Source organism: Megascapheus bottae, chromosome 6 (assembly GCF_031878675.1).
Source record: "Megascapheus bottae isolate mThoBot1 chromosome 6, mThoBot2.hap1, whole genome shotgun sequence".
NCBI lineage: Eukaryota > Metazoa > Chordata > Mammalia > Rodentia > Geomyidae > Megascapheus > Megascapheus bottae.
The window spans coordinates 68136630-68159319 of NC_143514.1; the positions used below are offsets into that span (position 1 = coordinate 68136630).

General features: G+C 48.8%; 1 protein-coding gene across 3 annotated transcripts in view; it reads right to left on the reverse strand.

Moving 5' to 3' along the window:
* Window positions 1-11460: 11460 nt before the first annotated feature.
* Window positions 11461-22690, reverse strand: part of Wdtc1 (WD and tetratricopeptide repeats 1) — a 53209-nt gene continuing 41979 nt past the window's right edge. For all 3 annotated transcript variants that reach the window (XM_090335477.1, XM_090335476.1, XM_090335478.1), the window contains exons 10-16: window positions 22234-22309; window positions 21620-21728; window positions 20988-21161; window positions 17800-18035; window positions 15848-16031; window positions 14336-14528; window positions 11461-13366 (exon numbers count right to left, since the gene is read on the reverse strand). In XM_090335477.1, coding sequence (XP_090191603.1) covers window positions 13169-13366; window positions 14336-14528; window positions 15848-16031; window positions 17800-18035; window positions 20988-21161; window positions 21620-21728; window positions 22234-22309 — 1170 coding nt within the window. In that variant the 3' untranslated portion in view covers window positions 11461-13168. The remainder of the gene's footprint in view (window positions 13367-14335; window positions 14529-15847; window positions 16032-17799; window positions 18036-20987; window positions 21162-21619; window positions 21729-22233; window positions 22310-22690) is intronic.

The following is a 22690-nucleotide window of genomic DNA, read 5'->3' on the forward strand; positions in this document are numbered from 1 at the left end:
AATCACATCCAGTAATCCAAAAGGCCAGCCTCTGATCTTAGAGAATGTCCAGATAGAGAGGTACAAAGGGTATGAAATAGATTGTGGGTGGGGCCAGATGCGAGGCAATTGTTCAAAATAAGGCAAAAAAAAAAAAAAAAGACAAATGTACCCAGTAAGGTTCGCGCTCACATCTTTTGGGAAGGTCTTTCTTGTGTTGAATTATTCTCCCTCAATGCTGATCCATGGAAAGCCTGTGGTTCTGTTTTGGGGCAATAATATTTAAATGCATTTTTTGGTCTGTCTGTCCTTATAGAACCCCCAAAGTCCTGGACTTTGGTAGCTACCACAATTTCTGGTGCAGAACCAGATGCAATAGAAGCTGTACACAGACTTATTAAATATTCATTAAATGTTTATTGTTTTACCAAATGATTCAATGAGTTGATGTCTTCTAAAGACCTTGCAGGTATCACAACAGGATTCTGACCCACACAAAATTCTTAGAGCACATTTGCACCTCTCCCATGACCCCGTGTGGTCTGTGATGCTTGGAGGGCAGCAACTAGCATCCAGCAGAGGGCTCGGAATAGATTAGGTGCTCAGTGTACAGTTGTCAGATGAATAAATTACATTATTTCTTGATTCAATCACTGTAGTTATCTAATCTCCCCTGTACCACAGGCTCCAAGGAAGGTCTGTGTCTTAGACATCCCTCTACCATCACTGTCAACCCAGGTGCCCTTTAAACATTTATTGCATGGATGGATGAAAAAAGCAACCAAAGTAATTCAGGGTCTGCTGTAAATTTGATAGTACTAACATAGTACTAAATTTGATCTGACAACCTTCAGTGGCTTCCCATTGCACTTAGTATAAAAGCATAAATATCTTTTGGATCCTGCTGTTTCTCATTTGTTCACTATACTGCAGTCTACCTCTGGCCTTTTCCCATGTTCTTTTATGTGCCATGCTCTTTCATATCTAGGGACATGGTACATACTGTACCTCTCTGCCTGAAATGTGTGCCCCATTCATTCTATTCATTCTTCTAATTTCAGATTAAATGTCATTTTCTCAGAGAGCTTATTCTTGACCTTCCAGTATAAATTAGAAAGGCCCTGCTAATTTCCCTTAGAACACCTTATTCTTTTTCATCAAACACATGTGTGGGCATGTACTGTCTGCATTTCCCACTAGACTAGAAACTCCTGGAAGGCAGTTACTTTGTCTTGTTCATCTGTAAGCACTGTGTCTAGAATAGCACATTTTATTTAATATTCACTCAATTGCAGGCTTCGCATCACACACTGGGTATAATAGAAGGCAGGACCCTAGCTTGTCATCTGTTACCTCTAAGCCCTTTTAAGGTGCTCTTGGAGGTTCTTACCAGAGCCAACTCCATTCCCTCTGGCCTGTATCTTCCTCCCTTTGGCCCAGGCAGCTGCAGAAGCAAAGGCACAACGATGACCAGGTTGCTGGAGGGAAGAAGCCAACTCCAACTGACTTCCTTTCCCTCAAGCTTGTCCTCCGCTATAACAGGGCCCCTTCTCACAAGACATCACCTTGCTTCTCACCCAGTATAGCAACCCCCATGGCCTGTGATCTGCCTCCTCTGCTTTTGCTTCTCATTTTCCCTCTAGACAGATGGGCAATCGCCATCAAAGACTAACACTACCTTCCAGGCTCAAGAATCTCAACAGGGGCCTGGAAGAAGCTCCTCTTCTATAGAGAGCTTTGGGACAGGATTGATAGGGTTCAGAGCTACCCATCCCCCAACACATACTCAGACCAAAAATAGGAATGACCATCTGGATCCACTTATGGGGCTAACTGGGGGATGGGAAGATGGCAGAGTGGGACTGTCAAGCTGGCAAGCCTTTGAGGGTAAGATGCTGCTTGCTTGAAGGGTGAGCTTGCTTGGGGCACTATTTATTGGGGGGAGGCAGGGTAACCCTCCAGTTGGCCCCTCGTAAGAGTTCCTAGGGTTCCTCTCTCAGGCCCTCTTATTCATTCTGGTATTCTAAGCTCCCCACTGCCTGGTTCCAGTTTTCCTTTCCAGGTTCACCTCTCACTGTCTCCTTCTGGCTTCTTGGAAGTCATCAACCCTATGCTTTGTACCTCGTGTCATTGCTCACACTGCTCCTTAACTGGGAATGCCCTTCCCCTCCTCTTCTACACCATCGTCAAGGTTTCACACAAATACTCCCTCTTGTCTCCCGGAGCACGAAGACTATGTTTCCACCTATTGAATATTCATGTGTACTTGCATTAGCGTTAGCTGTTTACAAGTCTGTCTCCCTTAAGAGATTGTGAACTCCTTGGGAAAAGAATCGACTGGCTCTACTATTCTCTGTAGTCAGCAGGGCACCTGGCAGCTCTCAAGCACCCTGGGAATATCCAGCGAGCTATTTGTTGACCATATGAGGAGAAACAGAGACGTGCCTCTACTGAGTCTCCCTATTCTCTGGTGAAACGGCTGAGCCAGGGGCTGCCATGCCTCAAGCTGAAGAAGCTGCTGAATATGGCTCAGGGTATGGCATGTGGGAGGGCAATGGCCTCAATTTGCAGCCTTTCTGTGAGACTCTATTACCCTTCCCCCTCCTCCCTGTGGAGGCTGCTGGAGACTGGAAAAGGTGCTCTCTCTCTCTTTCTCTCTCTCTCTCTCTCTCTCTCTCTCTCTCTCTCTCTCTCTCTCTCTCACACACACACACACACACACACACACACACACACACACAAACACACACACCTGACCTGAGGCTTGAACTCAGGGTCTGGGCACTGTCCCTGAGCTTTTGCTCAAGGCTAGCATTTTACCACTTGAGCCACGGTGCCACTTCTGGTTTTATCTGTTTATGTGGTACTAAGGAATTGAACCTAGGACTTCATAGATGCTAGGCAAGCACCCTTCCACTAAACCACATCCCCAGCCCCTTCTCTTTTATAGATGGACTGATTTCCCAAGGTTATAGAAAGCACAGCTAGAACCAGAATTTACTTTATAGTAGGTAGTAAAGCACAAGATTCACTGTGTAGGCTTGGGAGTTGTCAGTCAGTGGGTCCAGGACCTTAGTTGTCACGCCTTAGTTAGGAAAGTAGCTGAACCTCTGGGAGCATCAGATTCCTTAGCTCTAATATAAAGAACAACTTTCTTGTGCTTTTTTGTGAAGCTTGATAGCATACACTTGAATGGTGCTTGGCCAAATAAGGGCTTCAGTGGCAGAAACTGTAGCATTTAAAACCCTACATCACTGCTTCAGGACCCATAAAGACTTCAGAGCCCTTCAGTGTGCATACATACGCCCGCTGTGATTTGGAGCCTTCTTACCACACAGTGAGATGTGCGGAGCTGGCAATTCAACATCTATTTTACTGATGAGGAGAAGGTATCCAATGGAGTTGAGGAACTCGCCTCTCAGAGTTGGGATCCAGACCCTATCTGTCTCTACTCACAATCCCTTTGAGGGCTAGTAGAGAGTGATGGGGACCAGCCTGAGAAAGCCGCATTAAGTAGGTATGACTATATATGACTTCATCAGGATCAGGGCCTGTTTTATTTATTTTTTTGCCAGTCCTGGGCTTGAGCCCAGGGCCTGAGCACTGTCCTTGGACTTTCTCAAGGCTAGAGCTCTACCCTGAGCCACAGCACCACTTCCAGCTTTTTTTCTAAGTATGTGGTACCAAGGAATTGAACCGGGTCTTCGTGCATGCTAGGCAAGCACTCTACCATTAGGCCAAACTCCCAGCCCCCTGTTTTAGTTAAAGACATGACTGAGACCATGAGGCACAATCCTGAGTGGCACAGACCTACCCTCATGGCTGCCAGAATTCTTTCTGAAGGTCTGACGTCCATGCCAGATATGTGGATACCCCAGGCCTGACAAAATCTAAAATCTGGCACACAGTCAGACACTTCAATAGTGACAGAAATTACTAGAGAGAAAATTGGTGGCTCACATCTATAGCCTTAAACAATTCAGGAGACTGAGACTTGGAGGACCACAGTTCAAAGCCAGCCCAAGCAGAAGAATCTGAAAGACTAAAACTCCAATTAACCAGTGAAAGCCTGCCTAGAGGTATGGCTCAAGCAGTTGAGTGCCAGCCTTAAACAAGAAAGCTGAGTGAGCTGGGCGCCGTCGGCTCACACCTGTAATCCTAGCTACTCAGGAGGCTGAGATCTGAGGATCATGGTTTAAAGCCAGTTTGGGCACAAAAGTCCATGAGACCTTTTTTTTCTTTTGCCAGTCTCGGGGCTTGAGCTCAAGGCCTGGGCACTGTCCTTGGCCACTTTTTGCTCAAGGCTAGCACTCTGCCACTTGAGCCACAGCACCACTTCTGGCTTTTTCTGTGTATGTGGTACCAAGGAATCAAACCCAGGGCTTCTTCCATGCTGAGTGAGCAGTCTACCACTAGGCCAAACTCCCCACCAGAAAACTAAAAGTGACTCTGTGGCTCAAGTGGTAGAGCACTAGTTTTGAGCTGAAGAGTTCAGAGACAGCGCCTAGGCCCAGAGTTCAAGCCCTACAACTGACAAAAAAAAAGAAAGGAAGAAAAGAAGAGAGAGAGAGTGAGCAAGCTGAGTGAATGTGGGGCCTGAGTTCAAGCCCTGGCTACTGACAAAAAAAAATGCACTAGAGTGGATTTACACTTCACAGTGAAATCTAATGTTCAGGGACCATGAGGGACCCTGTAGTACCCTGGATTTGCTGATCCTCAGTTTCCAGATAATCCAGAAACTCTAGGAGGGCACAAACCGAGTCTGTTGTGTGCATTTTCAGGAAGCCAATGCCGGCCCAATGCCAGAACAGAAGCTGAAAGAGTATCAGGACTTAGTAATGTACAAGAAAATTACTTTAGGGAGTGGTGATGCTGAGGGGCAAACCCAGGGCACTGGACAGAACAAGAAACTAATTTCATGAACCATACTAGGAAGCAAGAGATCAGAATTTCAAAAGGCTGGGTGGCTCACATCTGTACTCCTGAGATCTGAAGATCACAGTTAAAAACCAGCTCAGTGGGGCTGGGAGTTTGGCCTAGTGGTAGAGTGTTGCCTAGCATGTATGAAGACCTGGGATTGATTCCTTGGTACCACATACATGGAAAAAGAAAAAAGCCAGAAGTGGTGCTGAGGCTCAAGTGGTAGAGTGGTAGCAAAAAAGGCTTAGGGACAGCTCTCAGGCCCTGAGTTCAAACTCTAGGATTGAGGTTTGAATACACACACACACACACACACACACACACACGCACAAACACACATAAGATTTTCAGAACTGGTCTTGAATTTCTTGGACTGGAGTTCCTACCCCAACTGGAACTTAGTGCCCATATTTGTAGAATGTGGGCCTGCCCACATTATAGATCAATGGTTAGATCTATAGTAGATCAATGGATCTACTTCTATTAGGATAAATCTAAGATGCTGAAAATTCCGATGGATGCTTGAACTTTTTTGGGGGGTGGGGTAGAGAGGGGGTCAGCCATGGGGCTTGAACTCTGGGCCTGGGTGCTGTCCTTGAGCTCTTCAGCTTTAAGGCTACCGCCCTACCCCTGGAGACACAGCACCATTTCCTGTTTTCTAATGGCTAATTGGAGATAAAGAGTCTGACATTCTTTAGTGCCGGGACTGGCTTTGAACCTCCATCCTCAGATCTCAGCCTCTTGAGTAGCTAGGATTACAGGCATGAACCGCTGCACCAGCTTGGTTGCTTGAACTCATAAATCAGAATGTCTGTGGATGAGGCACAGGAAGAGTTTTACTTTTTTTTTTTTTGCCAGTCCTGGGGCTTGGCTTGAACTCAGGGCCTGAGTACTGTCCTTGAACTTTCCCAGGGCTAGAGCTCTACTATTTGAGCCACAGGTACCATTTCCAGCTTTTTCTTTGTCTTTTTTTTTTTTTTGGTGGGTCATGGGGCTTGATGTTGGCCTGGGTGCTGTCCTTGAGCTCTTCAACTCCAAGCTGCCACCCTACCCCTAGGCCTTGGTGTTGTCTCTGAGCTCTTCAGCTCAAGGCTACCGCCTTACCCTTGAGCCAAGCCCCACTTCTCATTTTCTAGAGGTTAATTGGAGATAAGAGTCTCAGGTTCTTTTGTGCCCAGGCTGGCTTTGAACTTGATCCTCAGATCTCAGCCTCCTGAGTAGCCGGGACTACAGGTGTGAGCCACTGTACCTGACTCACTTCCAGCTTTTTCTGTGTATGTGGTACTGAGTAATCCAACCCAGGTTTTCATGCATGCTAGGCAAGCACTCTACCAGTAGGCCACACTCCCTGCCCTGAACAGGAAGTGGTTTTTTGTTTTTTTGTTTTTGTAGGTCATGGGGCTTGAACTAGGCTTGGGTGCTGTCCCTGAGCTCTTCAGCTCAAGGCTACTGCCTCTTTTGAGTGTGGGCTGGCTTTGAACCTTGATCCTCAGATCTCAGCCTCCTGAGTAGGCTAAGATTACAGGCATGAGCCACCACACCCACAGGAAGTTTTTAAATGAGTCTGGTGTATACATAGGCTAAGAACCACTGAGCTAGCTGCTCATCTCCCTTCAGCACATTTTGGCATGCTTCTAAGCACAGAGACTAGCAGGAGGAGACTGGGGCCACAGTCGTCCTCCAGACATGGAAGTTACAACTTCCCGTATCTGTTTTGCTGTGCATTCACATGTGGGCTTATCAGTGTCCCAAGTTCTCTGTCAGCAGGCCCACTGAGTGTCAGAGGAGTCATACATGCAGTTTTGGGGGGTTTTTTGTTTGTTTTTTGTCCGTCATGGGACTTAAACTCTGGGCCTGGATGCTGTCCCTGAGCTCTTCAGCTCAAGGCTACCACCAACCACTTGAGCCACAGTGCCACTTCCACATGCAGAATATTTAAAAAATGAAACCCTACTGATATTTTTACTGTATTGTTTTGCCTTTTCCAGAAAGTCATTTAGTTGCCTAGAATACGTTGCCTTTACAGACTGTTTTATCACTAAGCAATATGCATTTACGTTTCCTCCCAATACATGTATATAAGTTCTCACTCACTAGAGGTCTTGAAGCAAGAAAATGCACTCTATCTTTTCTATTTCATGCCAACCTTTGAAATTGTTCCATATAACTTTTTTTTAAAATCAATGCTGGAGCTTGAACTGGATACTGACTCTGAGCTTTTTCCACTCAAAGCTCGTGCTCTATTTGATCCACAGCTTTACTTCTGGCTCTTTGGTGGTTAATTGGAGATAAATGTCTCATGAATTTTCCTGCCTGGGTTGGCTTCAAATTATGATGGTCTTCAGAGCTCAGCCTTCTGAGTTGCTAGGATTACAGACATGAGCCACCAGGACCTGGCCCACTGTCCATGCTTGTATAATATGGACAGGGCTAGATTAGAGATTCTTCAGCTCTGGCTCCATGTTAGAAACTGAGATGCCTTAAAATAATACACATTATAAATAATATGTGTATATTTTAAGATTGGTTCTCATGATGTTTCCCAGGCTTATCCTGAACTCCTAAGTGCAAGCCACTTTTAATCTCCACTCCTGGAGTAGCAGGGAGCACAGGTGAGTACCACAGAACTTTAACTACCATTTTGTGTGTGTGTGTGTGTGTTGGTCCGGGGGCTTGAACTCAAGGCCTGGGCAGTGAGCTTTTTGGCTCAAGTCTAGGCCTCTACCATTTATGCCACAGCTCCATTTCTGGCTTTTTGGTGGTTAATTGCAGAGGAGAGTTTTCGACTTTCCTGCCTGGGCAAGCTTCAAAATGATCCTCAGATCTCAGCCTCGTGAGTAGTTAGAATTACAGGTGTGAGCCACTGGTGCTTGGTTCCCTTCTTTTTGTGGCTGGACAGCTTTCTTTCCTTCCTTTCTTTCTTTTTGAAGGTTGTGGGACTTGCACTCTGGACCTGAGCATTGTCCCTGAACTCTTCAGCTCAAGGCTACCACGCTACCCCTTGAGCCAGGTTTTCTGGTGGTTAATTGGAGATAAGTCTTATAGGATTTCAGCGCCCTGGATGGCTGTGAATGGGATTTTCAGGTTTCAGCCTCCTGAGTGGCTAGGATTGTTAGGATCACAGGTCTAAGTCACGACACCCCCAGTTGGATAGCTTTTTTTTTTTTAAATCATAAATATAGCACTGTATAGTCACACCAGTTTGCCTATCCTTTTTTTTTGGCCAGTCGTGGGGCTTGAACTCAGGGTCTGGGCACTGTCCTTGGGCTTTCTCAAGGCTAGCTCTCTACCACTTGAACCAAACCACCACTTCCAGCTTTTTCTGTGTATGTGGTATATGGAATCCAGGACTTCATACATGCTAGGCCACACTTCTAGTCCCCCTCCCTTTTTTATTTTGGTGTTAATGTTGGGGCTTGAACTCAGGACCTGGATGCTGTCACTAAGCTTTTTTGCTCAAATCTACTATTTGGACCACTGCTCAAATTCTGGCTTTTTTTTCCTCCCATTTTTGAACTGGAGATTAGAGTCTCACAGGTTTTACTGCCTGGGCTAGCTTCAAACAAGTATCCTCAGACCTCAGTATTCTATAGCTAGGAGTAAAGGCATGAGCTACCAGCACCTGGATCTTTATACATTATGGATACAAGTCTTTTACCAGAGGTTTTAAAAATTGCTTCTCAGCCAGATGTAAGATGTCTCACACCTTAACAGAGCCTTTTGCAGAATCGAAAATTTGAATCTACAGCTGAGGGGTTTGGCCTAGTGGTAGATTGCTTGCCTAGCATGCACCAAGACCCAAGTTTGATTCCTTGGTACCACATACATAAAAAAAGCCAGAAGTGGTGCTGTAGCTCAAGTAGCCTTGAGAAAAGCCCAAGGACAGTGCCCAGGCCCTGAGTTCAAGCCCCAGGACTGGAAAAAAAATAAGTCCAACTTATCATTGTTTTAAGTATATAAGTATTTTTCTTCATATTTTTATTTCAACATTTTTCATGGTGCTATATCGAAAATCTCATCTAGGTTTTTTACTGTTGTTTTTCCCTAAGTTTTTGTTATTCTTTTGTTTGTTGTAGGACTTGAACCCTGGGCCTGTCCCTGAGCTCTTTGACTCAAGGCTCCCCCTTCAGCCACAGGCCACTTCCAGTCTCAGACTTTAGTGCCTGGGCTTTGCACTGTGATCCTCAGATCTCAGGCTCCTGAGTAGCCACCTCGCTCAGCTTGTTTTGCTTTGTTTAAATTAAGATCTTGCGACGTAACCAACCCTGGTCTTGAAACTCATGAAGTTCTTACCTCAGCCTCCAGAATGCTGAAGATTACAGACTTGTACCACCACATATGACTTTTCTTTGTGTTCCTGGGTTTTGAACTCAGCGCCTCAGGCTGACTCTACGAGCCCATGCCACAGCTCTTTTTTGGCTTTTTTAAGTAGGGTCACCCATTTTTGCTCAAGACTGTGACCATTTTACCTACAGCCAGCCAGTGAGTGGCTAGAATTACATGTATACACACTACCACACTGGCTTATTGAGATGGGGTCTGTAACTTTTTGTTGGGGTTGGCCTCAAACGTCAATCCTCCCAATCTCTGCTTCCCCAGGTGACATCACAGACATGAGTTACAACTCTCAATCCTCATGTTTAGCTTTTCTATGATACATTTGAGTTTTTGTTTTTTTCATTGTTCCGGGGCTTGAATTCAGGGCCTGAGCAGTGTCCTTGGACTTTCTCAAGGCTAGCACTCCATCACTTGAGCCACAGCACCACTTCCAGCTTTCTCTGTGAATGTGGTATGGAGGAATGGAATCCAGGGCTTCATACATGCTAGGCAAGTAATTTACCACTAGGCTATGATCCCAGCCCTAACCTGTGGCAGTTTCTAGTGACTCCTCTTTGCCTGTAAGACCAAATTTACAATCTCTCATCCAGCACAGCAACTCTTCCCCAACTTAATTATCCTTCTAGGCCATCCTCTACTATCTAGCCAAACAGAATCACTCAGGTTCTATGAAGCATTATTACACTGCTGTACTAGCGTACAATGTTTCTCCCTGCCTTGCTCTCTCTGAGAATACCTCAATACTACTGCAGATTTCAGTTTGGGAACAGAGAAGAATAACACCAGCCTCAAGTACCTACTTCCTAACTACCTATTTTGTTTCTGGCAGAACTTATTTCTGGTCTATCTTCTGGACAGCTGGCCACACTGTTTCAACAGGCAACTATTTCCACAGTAGCAAACCAGCTCTTACACTGTATCAAAGGCCTTTAGGGGACTGCAGCCAATTCCAGGGGGCCAAGCAGAGCATTTAAATTTGACAGGTACTTCTAAGAAAACCACTGACTCCCAGGAGTTTGCAGGTTCATTACACAACTGTCTTACATCACCACTTGCTATCATTTTGAGAAGTTGAGTTTTTAGTGCTGGCGGTGACAAGAAGCAAATGAAAATCAGTGCATATCAGAAGTCTTGGTGATGTGTCTATGTCTATCAGAGTTCGACAAGTTGTGTAGAGCCCCACAGGTGAACAAATCCCACTAACTGTAGTTATTTAACAATAAAATAAATATACCTTCCAATTATGTGTATTAATTTGTACATGACAACTTGTTAAGACATAAGCACTTATTAAGGGAGTGGGCATCACTACTCAATAAATTGATCTGTTAGCTCAAGAAACTTACTGGCATGCTAATAGTGCTGTGAGTTGAGGAATTCTGGAATCTTCCAGTCTAGGAGAATAGTTGGTAACCTTAAGTAAAAGAGTTCAGGGAGAGTGCCCTGGGACTGAGTTCAAGTCCTACAACCAGATAAAAAAAATCTGCGGGCTATACAATCAGTTTAGCAGGCTATAAACAGAACTTTCCTCCTAATGAAATAGAAAGTAGATAAGAGTACACACATTGCATGTAGCAAGGTAAGTATAATGGTGTAATAATGATGCTCAGTATTACACACACACACACACCCCTCTAGCAAGCTAGCATGGGTATCTTTGTGTGTGGGTGGGGGGGAAGTGGGTCACGAGGCTTGAACTCAGGGGCTGGGCGCTATCCCTAAGCTCTTCAGCTCAAAGCTAGTGTTCTACCATTTTGAGCCACAGCACCAGTTCTGGTTTTCTGGTGGTTAATTGGAGGTAACAGTCTCACTGACTTTCCGCCCAGGCTAGTTTTGAACCACAAATCTTCAGATTCCAGCCTCCTGAGTACCTAGGATTACAGGTGTGAGCCACTGGCACCCTGCTTAGCATGCGTGTCTTGAGTCACACTATGAAACTCCATTCTTATTTGGGTTCTAGTTTTTAAAAGCTCTGAAAACCCACCAAGATTCCAAATCCCTTACTTTATTATAGGAGAGACAGCCAGTGAGTTAAAGCTGATTATTGCAGAATCACAGCCATCAGTGCTGGGCTTTGTGCTCTGCCCTGCTGGGCTGAGTGGCTACTGTGATTCTGAAAGGTAGGCCTGCTTGATGGAGGTATGTTCCCTCAAGGCCACACAGCTCAGGAGGGGAGAGACCCAAGACCCATTTGTACCCCACAAAAATGCCACTAGCCACAACTAGAACAAAATGGTTTTAATCAATTGCGTCACCCTCACTCTCCTGGGAGCAGAGCAACAAAAAGGCTCGGCTCCTGCCCCAGAGGACAGTAAGGCTTATGTGTCTCTCCACACTGCAGGGCCCAGGCTGGGCAGGCAGGGGTGGGAGGCAGAGAGGGAAGAAATGGTGGGTGGCTGGAACACAGGGAAGCAAAAGGGCCCTGGCCAGTTCTTATGTCCCAGGGCCTAGCCCCATTAGCCCACTCCCCAGCAAGAGAAAGGTCATGAAGAGACAGGGGAGCGAGCCCCAGCAGCAGGAGAAGCAGCAGCAGCTGTTCCCTTCACCAATAAATATACTTCATTACCAAGCTAGGAGAAGAGGAGTGGGAAGAGGGACTGGGGTGGGCAGGCAGGGGGAGAAGCTGCCACCTGTGTCGCTGGGATTAAAGCAATGAGATGGTGCCAGACCCCCCACCACTAGTTTCACCCCCTCCCCTGTCTTCTTAAAACTGTGAAAAAGCTTTTAACATGGCCTTCCTGTCTCCAGGGCTGCTCTGAAGCCTGACTGAGAGGAGGCACCTGGCAGAGACAGGGGCGAGGGAGGGAGAGAGGGAGGGAGGGAGGGAGGAAGGGAGGCTGCTTCTCCCCGGAGGCTGCAGCTGGAGGGCTGGAGCCAAGGAAGCATGGAGGGGAATGGGGAGGGAGAAGGGAGGGAGGATGAACCAACTACCCAAGCAGCTCCTGAGCTAGGAGCCAAGGGGGCAGAGGGAGAGGAGGGGGCTTGTGGGGTGACCACTGCTGCATCCAGTGTAAAGCTTGGGGCTGCTGAGAAGGAGGGGGCTGAGCTGGAGACTTTCCCACCCCTCTCCCCAGAGCAGCGGGGGATCTAGAAAAGCCATCACTTCTTTGGTCTTTGTGGAGGCTCAGCATGTGGGGTGGGAGAGGGCAGAGAGGGCAGAGCCGGCCTGGCTGGGAGCTCTGGCAGAAAGGTCACAGTGAGGCCAAGGAGTGCCCTTGGAGAGTGGCCACAGTGTACACGTGGCCCTGTGGGTGCAGTGCTCAGACCCCCACCAGGTCCCTCACAAAGGGCAGGGCCCCCAGAGGTGGCCAGTGTGAGTAGGCCTGGGCAGCAGAGCTGATTCCCAGGAAGGGAAGTGAGAAGTTCCATTGCCACCAGGGCATGTGGCTGGCCTTGCCCACCCCAAGGCTCTCCCCTCCCTTTCTGCCACCCTAATACTGGAGGCTGTGGAGGGACTTCCCTGAAGACCACAGGAGGGAGGAGGGCTAGCCCTGCAGGCAGGAGAGCAAGTGGCAATAGGCCAAGCCTAGCCTTCACCAGCTGGGAGCTCTGCTCCCTTCCTGCTGCCAACTGAAGGGCAGGGCAGGGCAGTCCTTGAAGACAGCTTCAGTCCTTGCTGCCACCCCCCCACCCAAGGCAGGAAGGCGTCTGAGGCAGGCCAGAGCCATCCAGGGATAAGGAAGCAGCAGGTAGGGGCCGAGGGAGGGGGCATTCCTTCCTTCTTTCTGTTAGGGCTGGGAAAAATCAAGGGACAATCATCCCAAGAGTGTAAAAGCCAGCAAGTTGCAGCAACCCCCACCCCCAATGCCAAACCAACAAACAAAACAGGAGAAATAAAAAATGGGGGTGGGGGTGGGAAGACAAACCAAAACAGAATCCCTTGACCTCCTGCCCAGGGAGGAGGGAGAGCCAGTGGTGGGGCTAGGCATGTCTAGCTGGGCCGGCACTGCACTTGGCCCTCGGAGCTGTCCTCATCGTCAGAGGCCCCGGCGCCCCCACTGCTCAGGCCTGTAATTCGGTAGCCCATGTTGAGCAGCATCACCTCCAGTGGGTCCGCGTTCATGCGCCGCTGGTTGGCTTGAGAGGCACCCTCCATGTCCTCCACAACTCGGCCTGTGAGGTCTTCACTCTGTGGTAGAGGAAAGGGCAGCTCAACAGGACTGGGGTGGGAGGGCCCCTGGGCACACACTGGAGCAGGGCAGGGGAGGGCAGAGCTACACACACAGGGAGATGTGCATGGTGGAGGGGAATCACACACAGAGCCATACGGGATAGGGATCAATGGTGGCACAAGGCCACACCAGATTATATGTGTGTGGTGGGCACATGGGGTAGGACATATGGAGCCCACACTGTGATGCATGCTGCAGGGCATAGAGTCTAAGTCTATATGGGGGACAGCACACATACAGGATATAGGGGGGTACAACCCTCTCCTCTACTGGTCTGCAGCACTCCCAAGAGCCTTTTCCTGGTGTTCTTTTTCTCTTCCTCTCAAGGAAGGCTCCTGGAGGGTTCTCTCTTTCCAAGTCATGCTAAATGAGTGACTTGTCAACTAGGAAGTGGGACGAGGTGAGCAGAGAAGCTGGAAAGTCCTCGGGTGGGCTGAGCTGAAGGGGCCTCTCAGTCCTCACAGCAACCCCTGGGGTGGTGGTGAAATTCCCACTTGTGTTACAGGGGTGGCTGGGTTGTACAGGGGTGAGTGGAGGTGCAAGTAGGACGAAAGCAGACACAGCAGGTAAGGGTCACCAGGCCTCAAAGCCTGCATGCTTCCCTGTCCCTGAGGGTTCATGGTGGAGCTTCTGAGATGCCCTTCTCATGAAGGGCCACAGCTAGTCTACTTCTGTCTGCCTTGTACCCCTGTTTATAGGTTATGGGCACTTTATCACTAGGAAGGCAGGTACCATTCCTGGAACTGCCTACTGCATTTGGAACTTTCCAGAATCTGAGGGCCCCTCTTTGGCCTGGCCTTGCTCATCTCAGCAGCTGCAAACCTATGTAGCTCATTCCTTAGCTCACCCCTGCAGGCTGGGCCAGAGGCTCTGCACAGGGTCCTTACCCTGTGAGATCTGGCTTTCATCACTTTGCCTACCCTTACCTCTGGTCGAGGGTTCCAGAGTCGCACAACAGGGTCAATGCCACTGGTGGCCAGGAAGCAGTAGCTGGGATGTGGCTGCAGGCAGTTGACAATGGACTCATCCCCCTGGAGCACACGGACCAGGTTGGTGGTCTCCTTTTCCCAGATGAAGAAGGAGCCATCATCAGAGCCACTGACGATGTACTGAGCATTGCTGGCAGGGGGCAAAGGGCAGGGAGAGGTCAGGTGGGAACTGCCCTAAATCCTCAGGTAAAGGCTCAATGGGGGACAGTAGTCTGGAGCCACTGGGTCCCTACACTTGAGGCCTGCCTTTGACGCAAACTTTTTCCATGTGCTTGGAACTTGATCCATGCTACAGACCCTGGTTACTGCTCCCTTCAATCTAGGACCTGCTACTGCCCTCGGCCCACCAAAATGGTCCCGTTCAAAGTACCAGGATCAGATCTTGTTTCTTGGAGCTCTCTAAGAACACCCTCATCTAAGCCTTCCCTTAGCAACCTAAGGCTTCTTCACCCAGACCCTTAAATCCTACAATAGATCTCTAGCAGAAGGCCACGGTGTACTCCTGATATTCACAGGGGGTCATTACAGACAGATTCTGAACTCTTGTTCGTGTGTCTCAATTACGGAAAGTCTAAGCATCTACAAAGGAAGGTTGAGGTGATGGTGTGAGAGAATCAGGTTTTGTTTCTTGGCACACCACAGTTGTGCCAAGACCCCAGTTTCTGAGGGCTCGACTTGTTCTTTCCCATTAGAGAAGCTCTATGCATTTACATAAAGAAAGCAAACTCTAGGGGCCAGGTATGGTGGTATATGCCTGTAATCTGAGCTACTTAAGAAGCAGAAGTAGCAAGACTGAGATCTGAGGCTAACTCAGGCAAAAATGCACAGTCCTATCTGAAAAACTAGGCTGGGTGCTGGTGGCTTACACCTGTAATTCTACCTACTCAAGTGGCTGAGATCTGCAGATTGCAATTCAAAGCACACCTGGGCAGGAAAGTCTGTGAGCCTCTACTCTCCAAATAACCACCAGAAAATCTAAAGTGGAGCTGTGATTCAAAGTGGTGGTGTACCAGCCTTGAATAAAAAAGCTCAGGAACAGTACCCAGGCTCTGAGTTCAAGCCCCATGAGTGACAAAAAAAAAAAAAAAAAAAAAAGAAGAAATAAAAAAAAAAACACTTAAAAGTGCAAGAGCATTTATCAAGCAAGAGTGGAGTTCAATCTCCAATACTGCCCCCATCAACAAAAACAAAACACCAGACTCTGGTCCATGCAGACAGAGTCAGAAGTGAGGGATGCTGTACTTGGGAGTTTCTCCTGAGGTCAGGGGATGGCCTCTTAAATGGATCTGGTTTGCTTCCTGTCATAGATGCTAAAAGTGAGGCCATTTGCAAAGGTACAGAAGTAGTGCTGGGAGCTGAGACTCTTTTTTTCTAAAAGCATATGTCCCCACCCCTCCCACCCCAACTCCTGCTGCTGTGTATGCCCTCCTCCTATTTAGGGCCTCGGACCTGCCAAAGAAATTGGCCTCCTTGATATCCGTCGTGGTGTTGCAGTGGCCACAGTAGCGGAACTGATAGTCGTAGCTCCGTTCCCGCAGCACCATCTCATCTTCTGAGATGGAGTCCTTGCGGCTTGTGCTCCGGAGGCGGACTGGACCACCACCACCACCACCACCAGCTCCCTTCTTCTCCTCTGCAGGGAAAGATCAAGGAAAGATCTGAGTCTTGTGGCTCCTTTCCTCTTTTCCTCTATTCTTGGCCCTGTTTTTCAGTCTAAGTTCTGGCCATGAAGGGCTACCTGCTTCCACCCACTCTGGAAAATTGGATAAGGTTGTGGGAAGATGGATCTCTGGATCCAGCTTTTAAGAATGTTTAAGAGGAAACCTTTCACAGCAGGAGAACCCTGATTCAGGTCTCCAGGTAAAGGCTTAGTAGACCCAAGCTCTTATGGATCCTAATTGTAGCACTGACTGGTTGATAGGTGAAATATGCTAATTGTCCTTTTCTCTTTTTGTTGGTCATGGGGCTTGAACTCAGGACCTAGGCATTGTTCCTAGCTCAAGGCTTGTGCTCTACCACTTTGTGCTACAGTGCCACTTCCAGTTTTCTGATGGTTTATTGAGATAAGAGGTCTGACAGACTTCCCTGCCTGGGCTGACTTTGAACCAGGATCCTTAGATCTCAGCCTCTTAAATAGCTAGGATTATAGGCATAAGCCACCAGTGACTAGCTGCTAATTGGTTTTTTTTTTTTTTTTAATTAAAGTTCCTTAAGTCTTCAAGCCCAGCAGGGTCCTGGTGGCTGATGCCTATAATCCTAGCTACTCAGGAGGCTGAGATCTGAGGATCATGGTTCAAAGCTAGCCTGGGCACTAAAGACTAAGAGACTCTTATCTCCAATTAACCATTAGGAAACTGGAAGTAGTGCCATGGCTCCAGGGGTAGGCCGGTAGCCTTGAGCTGAAGAGTGTAGGGACAGCGCCAGGCCCAGAGTACAAGCCCTATGAAAAAAAAAAAAGTCCTCAAGCCAGGGCCCTCCCTCACACAGCCACTTTGTAAACTGTATCTATCTCATAGGTCCCTTCCTGAAAAAAATACCAAGCCATCAAGCCCTTCCTTCACTCCTGTGCCACTTGGGACTCCCTAGCACTTATCATTGCATTCTCTTTGCCTGTCTTGCAGTGCATGCTTATGTCACTAGGCTGTGAAATCCACAAACACAAATCTCATCTGACAGAATCACAGCTGTATTTCTAGGACCCAACACAATGTCTGGCACATGGTAAGTATCTGATAACTAAACAAAGAAACAAATCTCATGACTAGTAAATTGGAAGGAAAAAAGGGGTCTACCTCCAGTGAGCTTGCTTTCCTTCCACATTTATAGACCACACTACCATGACCCAGCTTGCCCTCCAATGCTAGTGAGGGGGGCTGCACAGTCTTGTGCTCACTGTACAGGTGAGGCAGTGAACTGTGACACAGTTTACCTGGCAGAGCTGAGGGGAAAGCTGAAGCATTTTTATTGCCCTGAGCTGCCATCTCTACTGTACTTGTACAGGCTGGACCAAAAGGTAAAACCCAGCTCTTGCCTCAGTCTGGTGATCTGCTAAGGCCTGATTGGGACTAGGAGAGAAGACCCAGCCGACGGGGCTCATTTTACTCCTATGCCAGGTGCCTCAAACATACTATACCTGGCTGAGTACTAATAGCTCATGACTTCAAGCCCCAATACTGACACAAAACAAACAACAAAAACAAAAAACATACTATAACCAATCCAAACTCTCAATGGAAAACTAGCATTTCTCAAAGACTTGGAGACTATTGTCTTAGGTTGTTGGTTTCTGAATTAGCTTCTGAATCCAAGCCTCTCCAATCCTACAACTAAGTCCTCTCTAGATGGTCCTGCAGCACCTCAGGTAAGTGACAGCCACCCCTCTCTCCTCAGTGCCCACTCACCACCATCATTCTTGGAGAAGAGGGCAGCTGTGATGTCTCGGCCCAATGCATCACAAGCGCTGCTATGGGCTTGCTCTGGGAACTTTCCTTTGAAGTCATCCAGGCATTCCAGGGCCTCAGCCACATACTTGAGCTCAAAGAGGCAGCGGGCCAGACGGAAGTGCGCCTTCAGGTGGCATGGGTTTAGGGAGATGGCCTTGAGGCAGTCCCTTAGGGCGTCGTAGTGGTCACCATCCCTGGGAAGGCAGAAGAATATGCCTTAGAAGTGCAGCCACATGGCAAGCAACGAGTATCTACCTCTCATCTACTTCCTACAATCATCCTAATCCATCTCTGACAGACCTCAGGGTTTGGGGACAGGGGGATGAAGGCTTGGCTCAGCCCAGGCTTCTCTCCCAAGGAGAAAGAGCACGCTAAAACCAAGAACCCTGAAGGCTTGAGGCAGCAATAAATGGTGTCACTCTGCCCTCTGCTGGGCTCAGGCTGCAAGTGTGCACTGCTCACCTCAGGCACCCGCAGCTCTGCAGCAGAAGGCCTGGCACCCTGCCCACCTCAGGCTCCCCAAGCCCTCCTTCTCTTTTTCTTCATCAACCTCCTCAAATCCCCCTGCTGGCCTTCAAAGCAATGTCAAAAGCAGGGGGCCCTCAAGGACAGTTCTAGGGCCTGGGGAAGCCAGAAGCGCCAGGCTCAGGGCTCAGGGTCTGACCAGCAGGCAGCAAGCCCTCAGCCAGACCCCCCTCTGTCCTGGCTGACTGATCCGCAGCAGCTGTGGCCTCTACCTCCTGGGGCTGGAGGATGGGCCCTGACTCTTTGGCAGAGTCAGCTCTCTGGAAGCTGCTGGCGAGGGGGCTGTGCACACCAGGGCTCCAAATTGTCCCCACTCATGTCTTCAACCTGAAGTATGGAGGGAGGGAAGTGGGAGTGCTTTTTTGTTGGGAGGGAGTGTAAATGAGAGGAAGTCAAGGAGAATCCTCTCCTTTTTCCATCCTGTGCCAGGAGGTGCCTGGCCCTAGAGACCTGTCCTTGCTTCTCATCTGGACAGCAGATAGGTTACAAGGGCAACTTCTCCAGTTGAAGACTATTTTCCTTCCCATGCTGGGCTGGCATGAACCTGGTTACATAGTAAGCAGGAGGTACTGCTTAGACCCACAATCCCCCTATGCACCAAAGCAGGTCCAACATGGGAAGTCTCCTGACCCTTCTTTCCCCCACAGCACTCAGAGGGAGCACACAGTACTCAGAACAACCAGGCTTGCACAAGGGACCAGCAGTCTCAGCAGTGTGGGGGCGGGCGGGCAGGCAGGAAACAGAGATGTTTTGATGGTGTGGTCTGCGTCAGAATGAGTGGCTATGACGGAGGAGCAGACACTGTTTAGAAACCCAATTACTGCCTGCAAGGTGCCCCTCAGAGCTCAGAAAGAGCCAGACCAGAGACCAGCCAGGAGCCAGAGGGTGGGCTGCTTCTAGGAGCAGATGGTAGCCCTGGGGAGACTGGCCTAGGATAGAATGTGACATTCTAGGGGTCACTGGCAGGCATGTGGGGATGAGGGTAGAGAGCAGGCTGCCCCCCCTCCCAGGTCACCCATCCTAGATGACTGCCAGATCAATCTCCCTGAAAGGACAGCCCTCTCACATCCCTCTCCTGCTCAAAACCCTCCAGTAGCTGCCCATCACACACTGAATCAAGGCCAAAAGCCACCGTTCTGCATTCCAAGCCCTTTCCAGGCCAGCCCCAGGCTACCTCACAGACTCATCTCCTGCCAGTCCTTCCCCAATCCTCTGCTCTAGCCAAATAGATTTGCTGTTCTGAAGCAAGCTCTTCAGTCAGTCCCCCGCCCCCACGCCTTTGTTCACACCATTTCATCTCCCTGGAATGTCCTTCCCCACGGTCCCCTCCTCCCCTTCATCTCCTTGTCTAAGCCTGCCCACACTTCAAGCCCATTCACACACCATGTCTTTCTGATGCCTCCCTGATCCCCAGCTTAAGTGACCCAACTCTTCTTGATGTCGGTAGCACTTTACTTAACCACTCACACAAGACTTCCTGCCTCTTTCATGCTGAACTGTCTGGGACAGGGTCCTGTCCAGAGGCTGGGTGCTGGAGCACAGAGACTGTTATTATAGAGTGAGAAAGCTTTATTTCTCCAGTACCCAGCACGTAGTAGGAGCTCAAAGAATAAGCTGAGGATGGATGTGGATTGGGAAATCAGTGACCTGTCTTAACAGTCTAGATAAGAAGCAGGGCTTTCAGCTTAATGACTGGAGGAGGACTGCCATGTTCTACCTAACTGTTGGGACAGAGGTGACACACCGCAGGATGGTCCCCAAATAGTCATCTCTTGGATCTGAGTGCTACCTGAACACTGCAAATTCCTGATGCCCGAGCTGAGGCCTGTAGGGGTGGCATCTTCCCCATCCCCCACCCACAGCCTGCTCACTTGGGTGGGATTCTTAAGCTTCCCAAGCCTGCCTAGTTCCAGCCAGACGATGGCACACCAGCTGGCCTGTCTGTCTGGGCAGGGCCGACGGATGCCAGACGGAGCAGAAATGGCTGTGGGCCCAGCTCTATCCATCTCCAGGCCTGGCCCTGGCTGGGGGATGGGGGTCTGCCTGCTTGCTTGCCTGCTGGTGCTATAGGCAGAAGGTCTGGGCCCTGATGGTCTCTGAAGATGAAGGGCTCCTAAGGATATTGAGCTGCTCCTTTACCACCAGTCACTACATCCCTCAAGACTCCTAGACAGACTCAGATCTCTGGGTTCTTGCTTATGCTTGGTCCAGTGAGTCTAAGTGACCAGAAAACAAGCCCCAGGGCCATTGAGCTATAGAATCATTTTAGAGACAAACTCATTTCCATAGCAAAATTCTACCATACCTTCAAAATACAGTTCAAGGCCCAGTTCTCCAATGTATTACTCTCTCAAATCCTATTTCTTCAGCACTTAACAAAGCCTGTTGTCTCAATTACTTATGAATGTGTTCCATTCTGTTGTGAGCTTCCTTGGTGCTTGGAGTATCTCAAAGTGCAGGTATACAGGAGAGGCCCAGGCTCAGGGAGCTCTGAGAAGTGGCAGGAGTAACTGCTGCCTTCACTGGGTTCCTTGGCAACCTGGTTCCATCAGAACCAATGCCTTATGGTCCAGCTGCTTCATCCTGTTCCAGCCCAGGTCTCCTCTGCAGTGCCCACTTACCATTTGCGCTTCATATAGGCAGCAGCTCGGTTTCCATAGAGCATAGCATTGTGAGGGGCCTTCTGCACAGCCTTGCTGTAAAGCTGAATGGCCTGAGTCCACTGCTGGCAAGCAAAGGCCTCGTTGGCTTGCTGCTTGACACGCTCCAAGTATGGGGGCAGCTCTACCTGGGGGCTGTGGGTGGAAGCAGAGCCAAGTCAGAGAAGTCAAACAAGGAGAGGTGCCCTGCCTGAGGGTTGTGTAGGCTTTCTCAGCTTCTGTAATCTTCAGAAGAGGGGGCAGTCCTGTCTCCAGCTTGGGTTGGCACCCTCACTGGCACAGGTCCTGATGCTCTGGGTGAAAAGAAGCGGGGAGGGAATGATGCTGTCCTTGGCATGGTTAAGGAAGTTCTTAGCTCAATGGGAGCTGACCTTTGTGACTGGTACCAGGGGTCTGGAGCCTTCAACTGAGCATACCTGGTGATCTTCCAGGCCTCAGTGTGGCCTCAGGAGCACGAGTCACTTTTTGAGAAGCTATTTTGCCCAGTCTCCTCCCTTTGGGATGTACACAGATGAGGAAGAAGGTTTCTAGGTTGTGGTCCTCCCTCCATCTCCTAAATGTAACTAAGGCTTGGACAAGGCAACTGGCCTCACCTGACAGGTCCTCTACTCTCAGGCAGCCGGAAGCCATTGCTGTGAAGATGAAGGCCATTAGACATGCCATTGGACACACCATTGGTGGACATCTTGCCATTCTGGACTTCTAGCAGGAATGAAAAGAAATGGACAACTTAAGAGGGTCTGACTGTGGTACTATTCTTCCAGTCCTAGAAACCAAGTTCAGGCAGATGGGCATTCAATGGCATCAAGAAAAGCCTGTGTGCGCCCTCTGCTGGCTGAAGAGAACACAGCTTCAGGTAGATGTTTTCCTTAGCTGGGGTAGGGGAGAGAATAAAGGGTGATGAAGTGCTTATATAGAGAGTAGGCCCCAGAGGAGAAGGTAAAAGACAAGGTCTCTAAGAGGCAAGCCACGGAGTGAAGAGCCTGTCTATGGAGAGGTAAGTGTAAAAGGGCTGTGAACTAAAGATCCTGGACTGATCTCACTGACCTGTTATCTTCCTCCTTACTGTAGAGAGGGTCACTGCAGAAATTTGCTCCTTTGGGGTATTATAGTAAAAAGAATCCAGGCTTCTTTTTCCACAGAGATAGCAAGTGTTGAGCCCATTCCCTCCCTTGCCTCAGCAGAGAAGCCCTAAGAAAGAACTTACCCCCTGAGGAGTGACATTTCCTGGGTAAGAGGAAGGTGTATGGCCGCTGCTTATAAGTCAGGTCAAACAAATAGACCTAGAGTGGAAGAATCAAGAAGATATGGCGGGTATGAGGCAAAGATGCAATAAACTGGTCACTAGCAAGGACTTGGCAGCTATCAAGGATCTTAGAATAGAGTGAATAGTAAGCATGGAAACACAGAGCTAGCCCAGGAGGTGTTTCCAGGAAACAAGCCTCAGGCAGGAAAATCTTTCTATCTCCAGCCCTCAGGTGGGCTGTTTGGTCTACCAAAACCCTGCTTGGAATGCTGTCAAATACCTCACCCTGCTTGGAATGCTTTCAAATACCTATTTTTAAATTGGAAAGGTCTTTAGAGGTCACAAAGCTAAATGTCCTACAGATGGGAAAATTGAGGCCTCAGAGAGGAAGGAAGTTTGATCAAGTAACATGACCAGT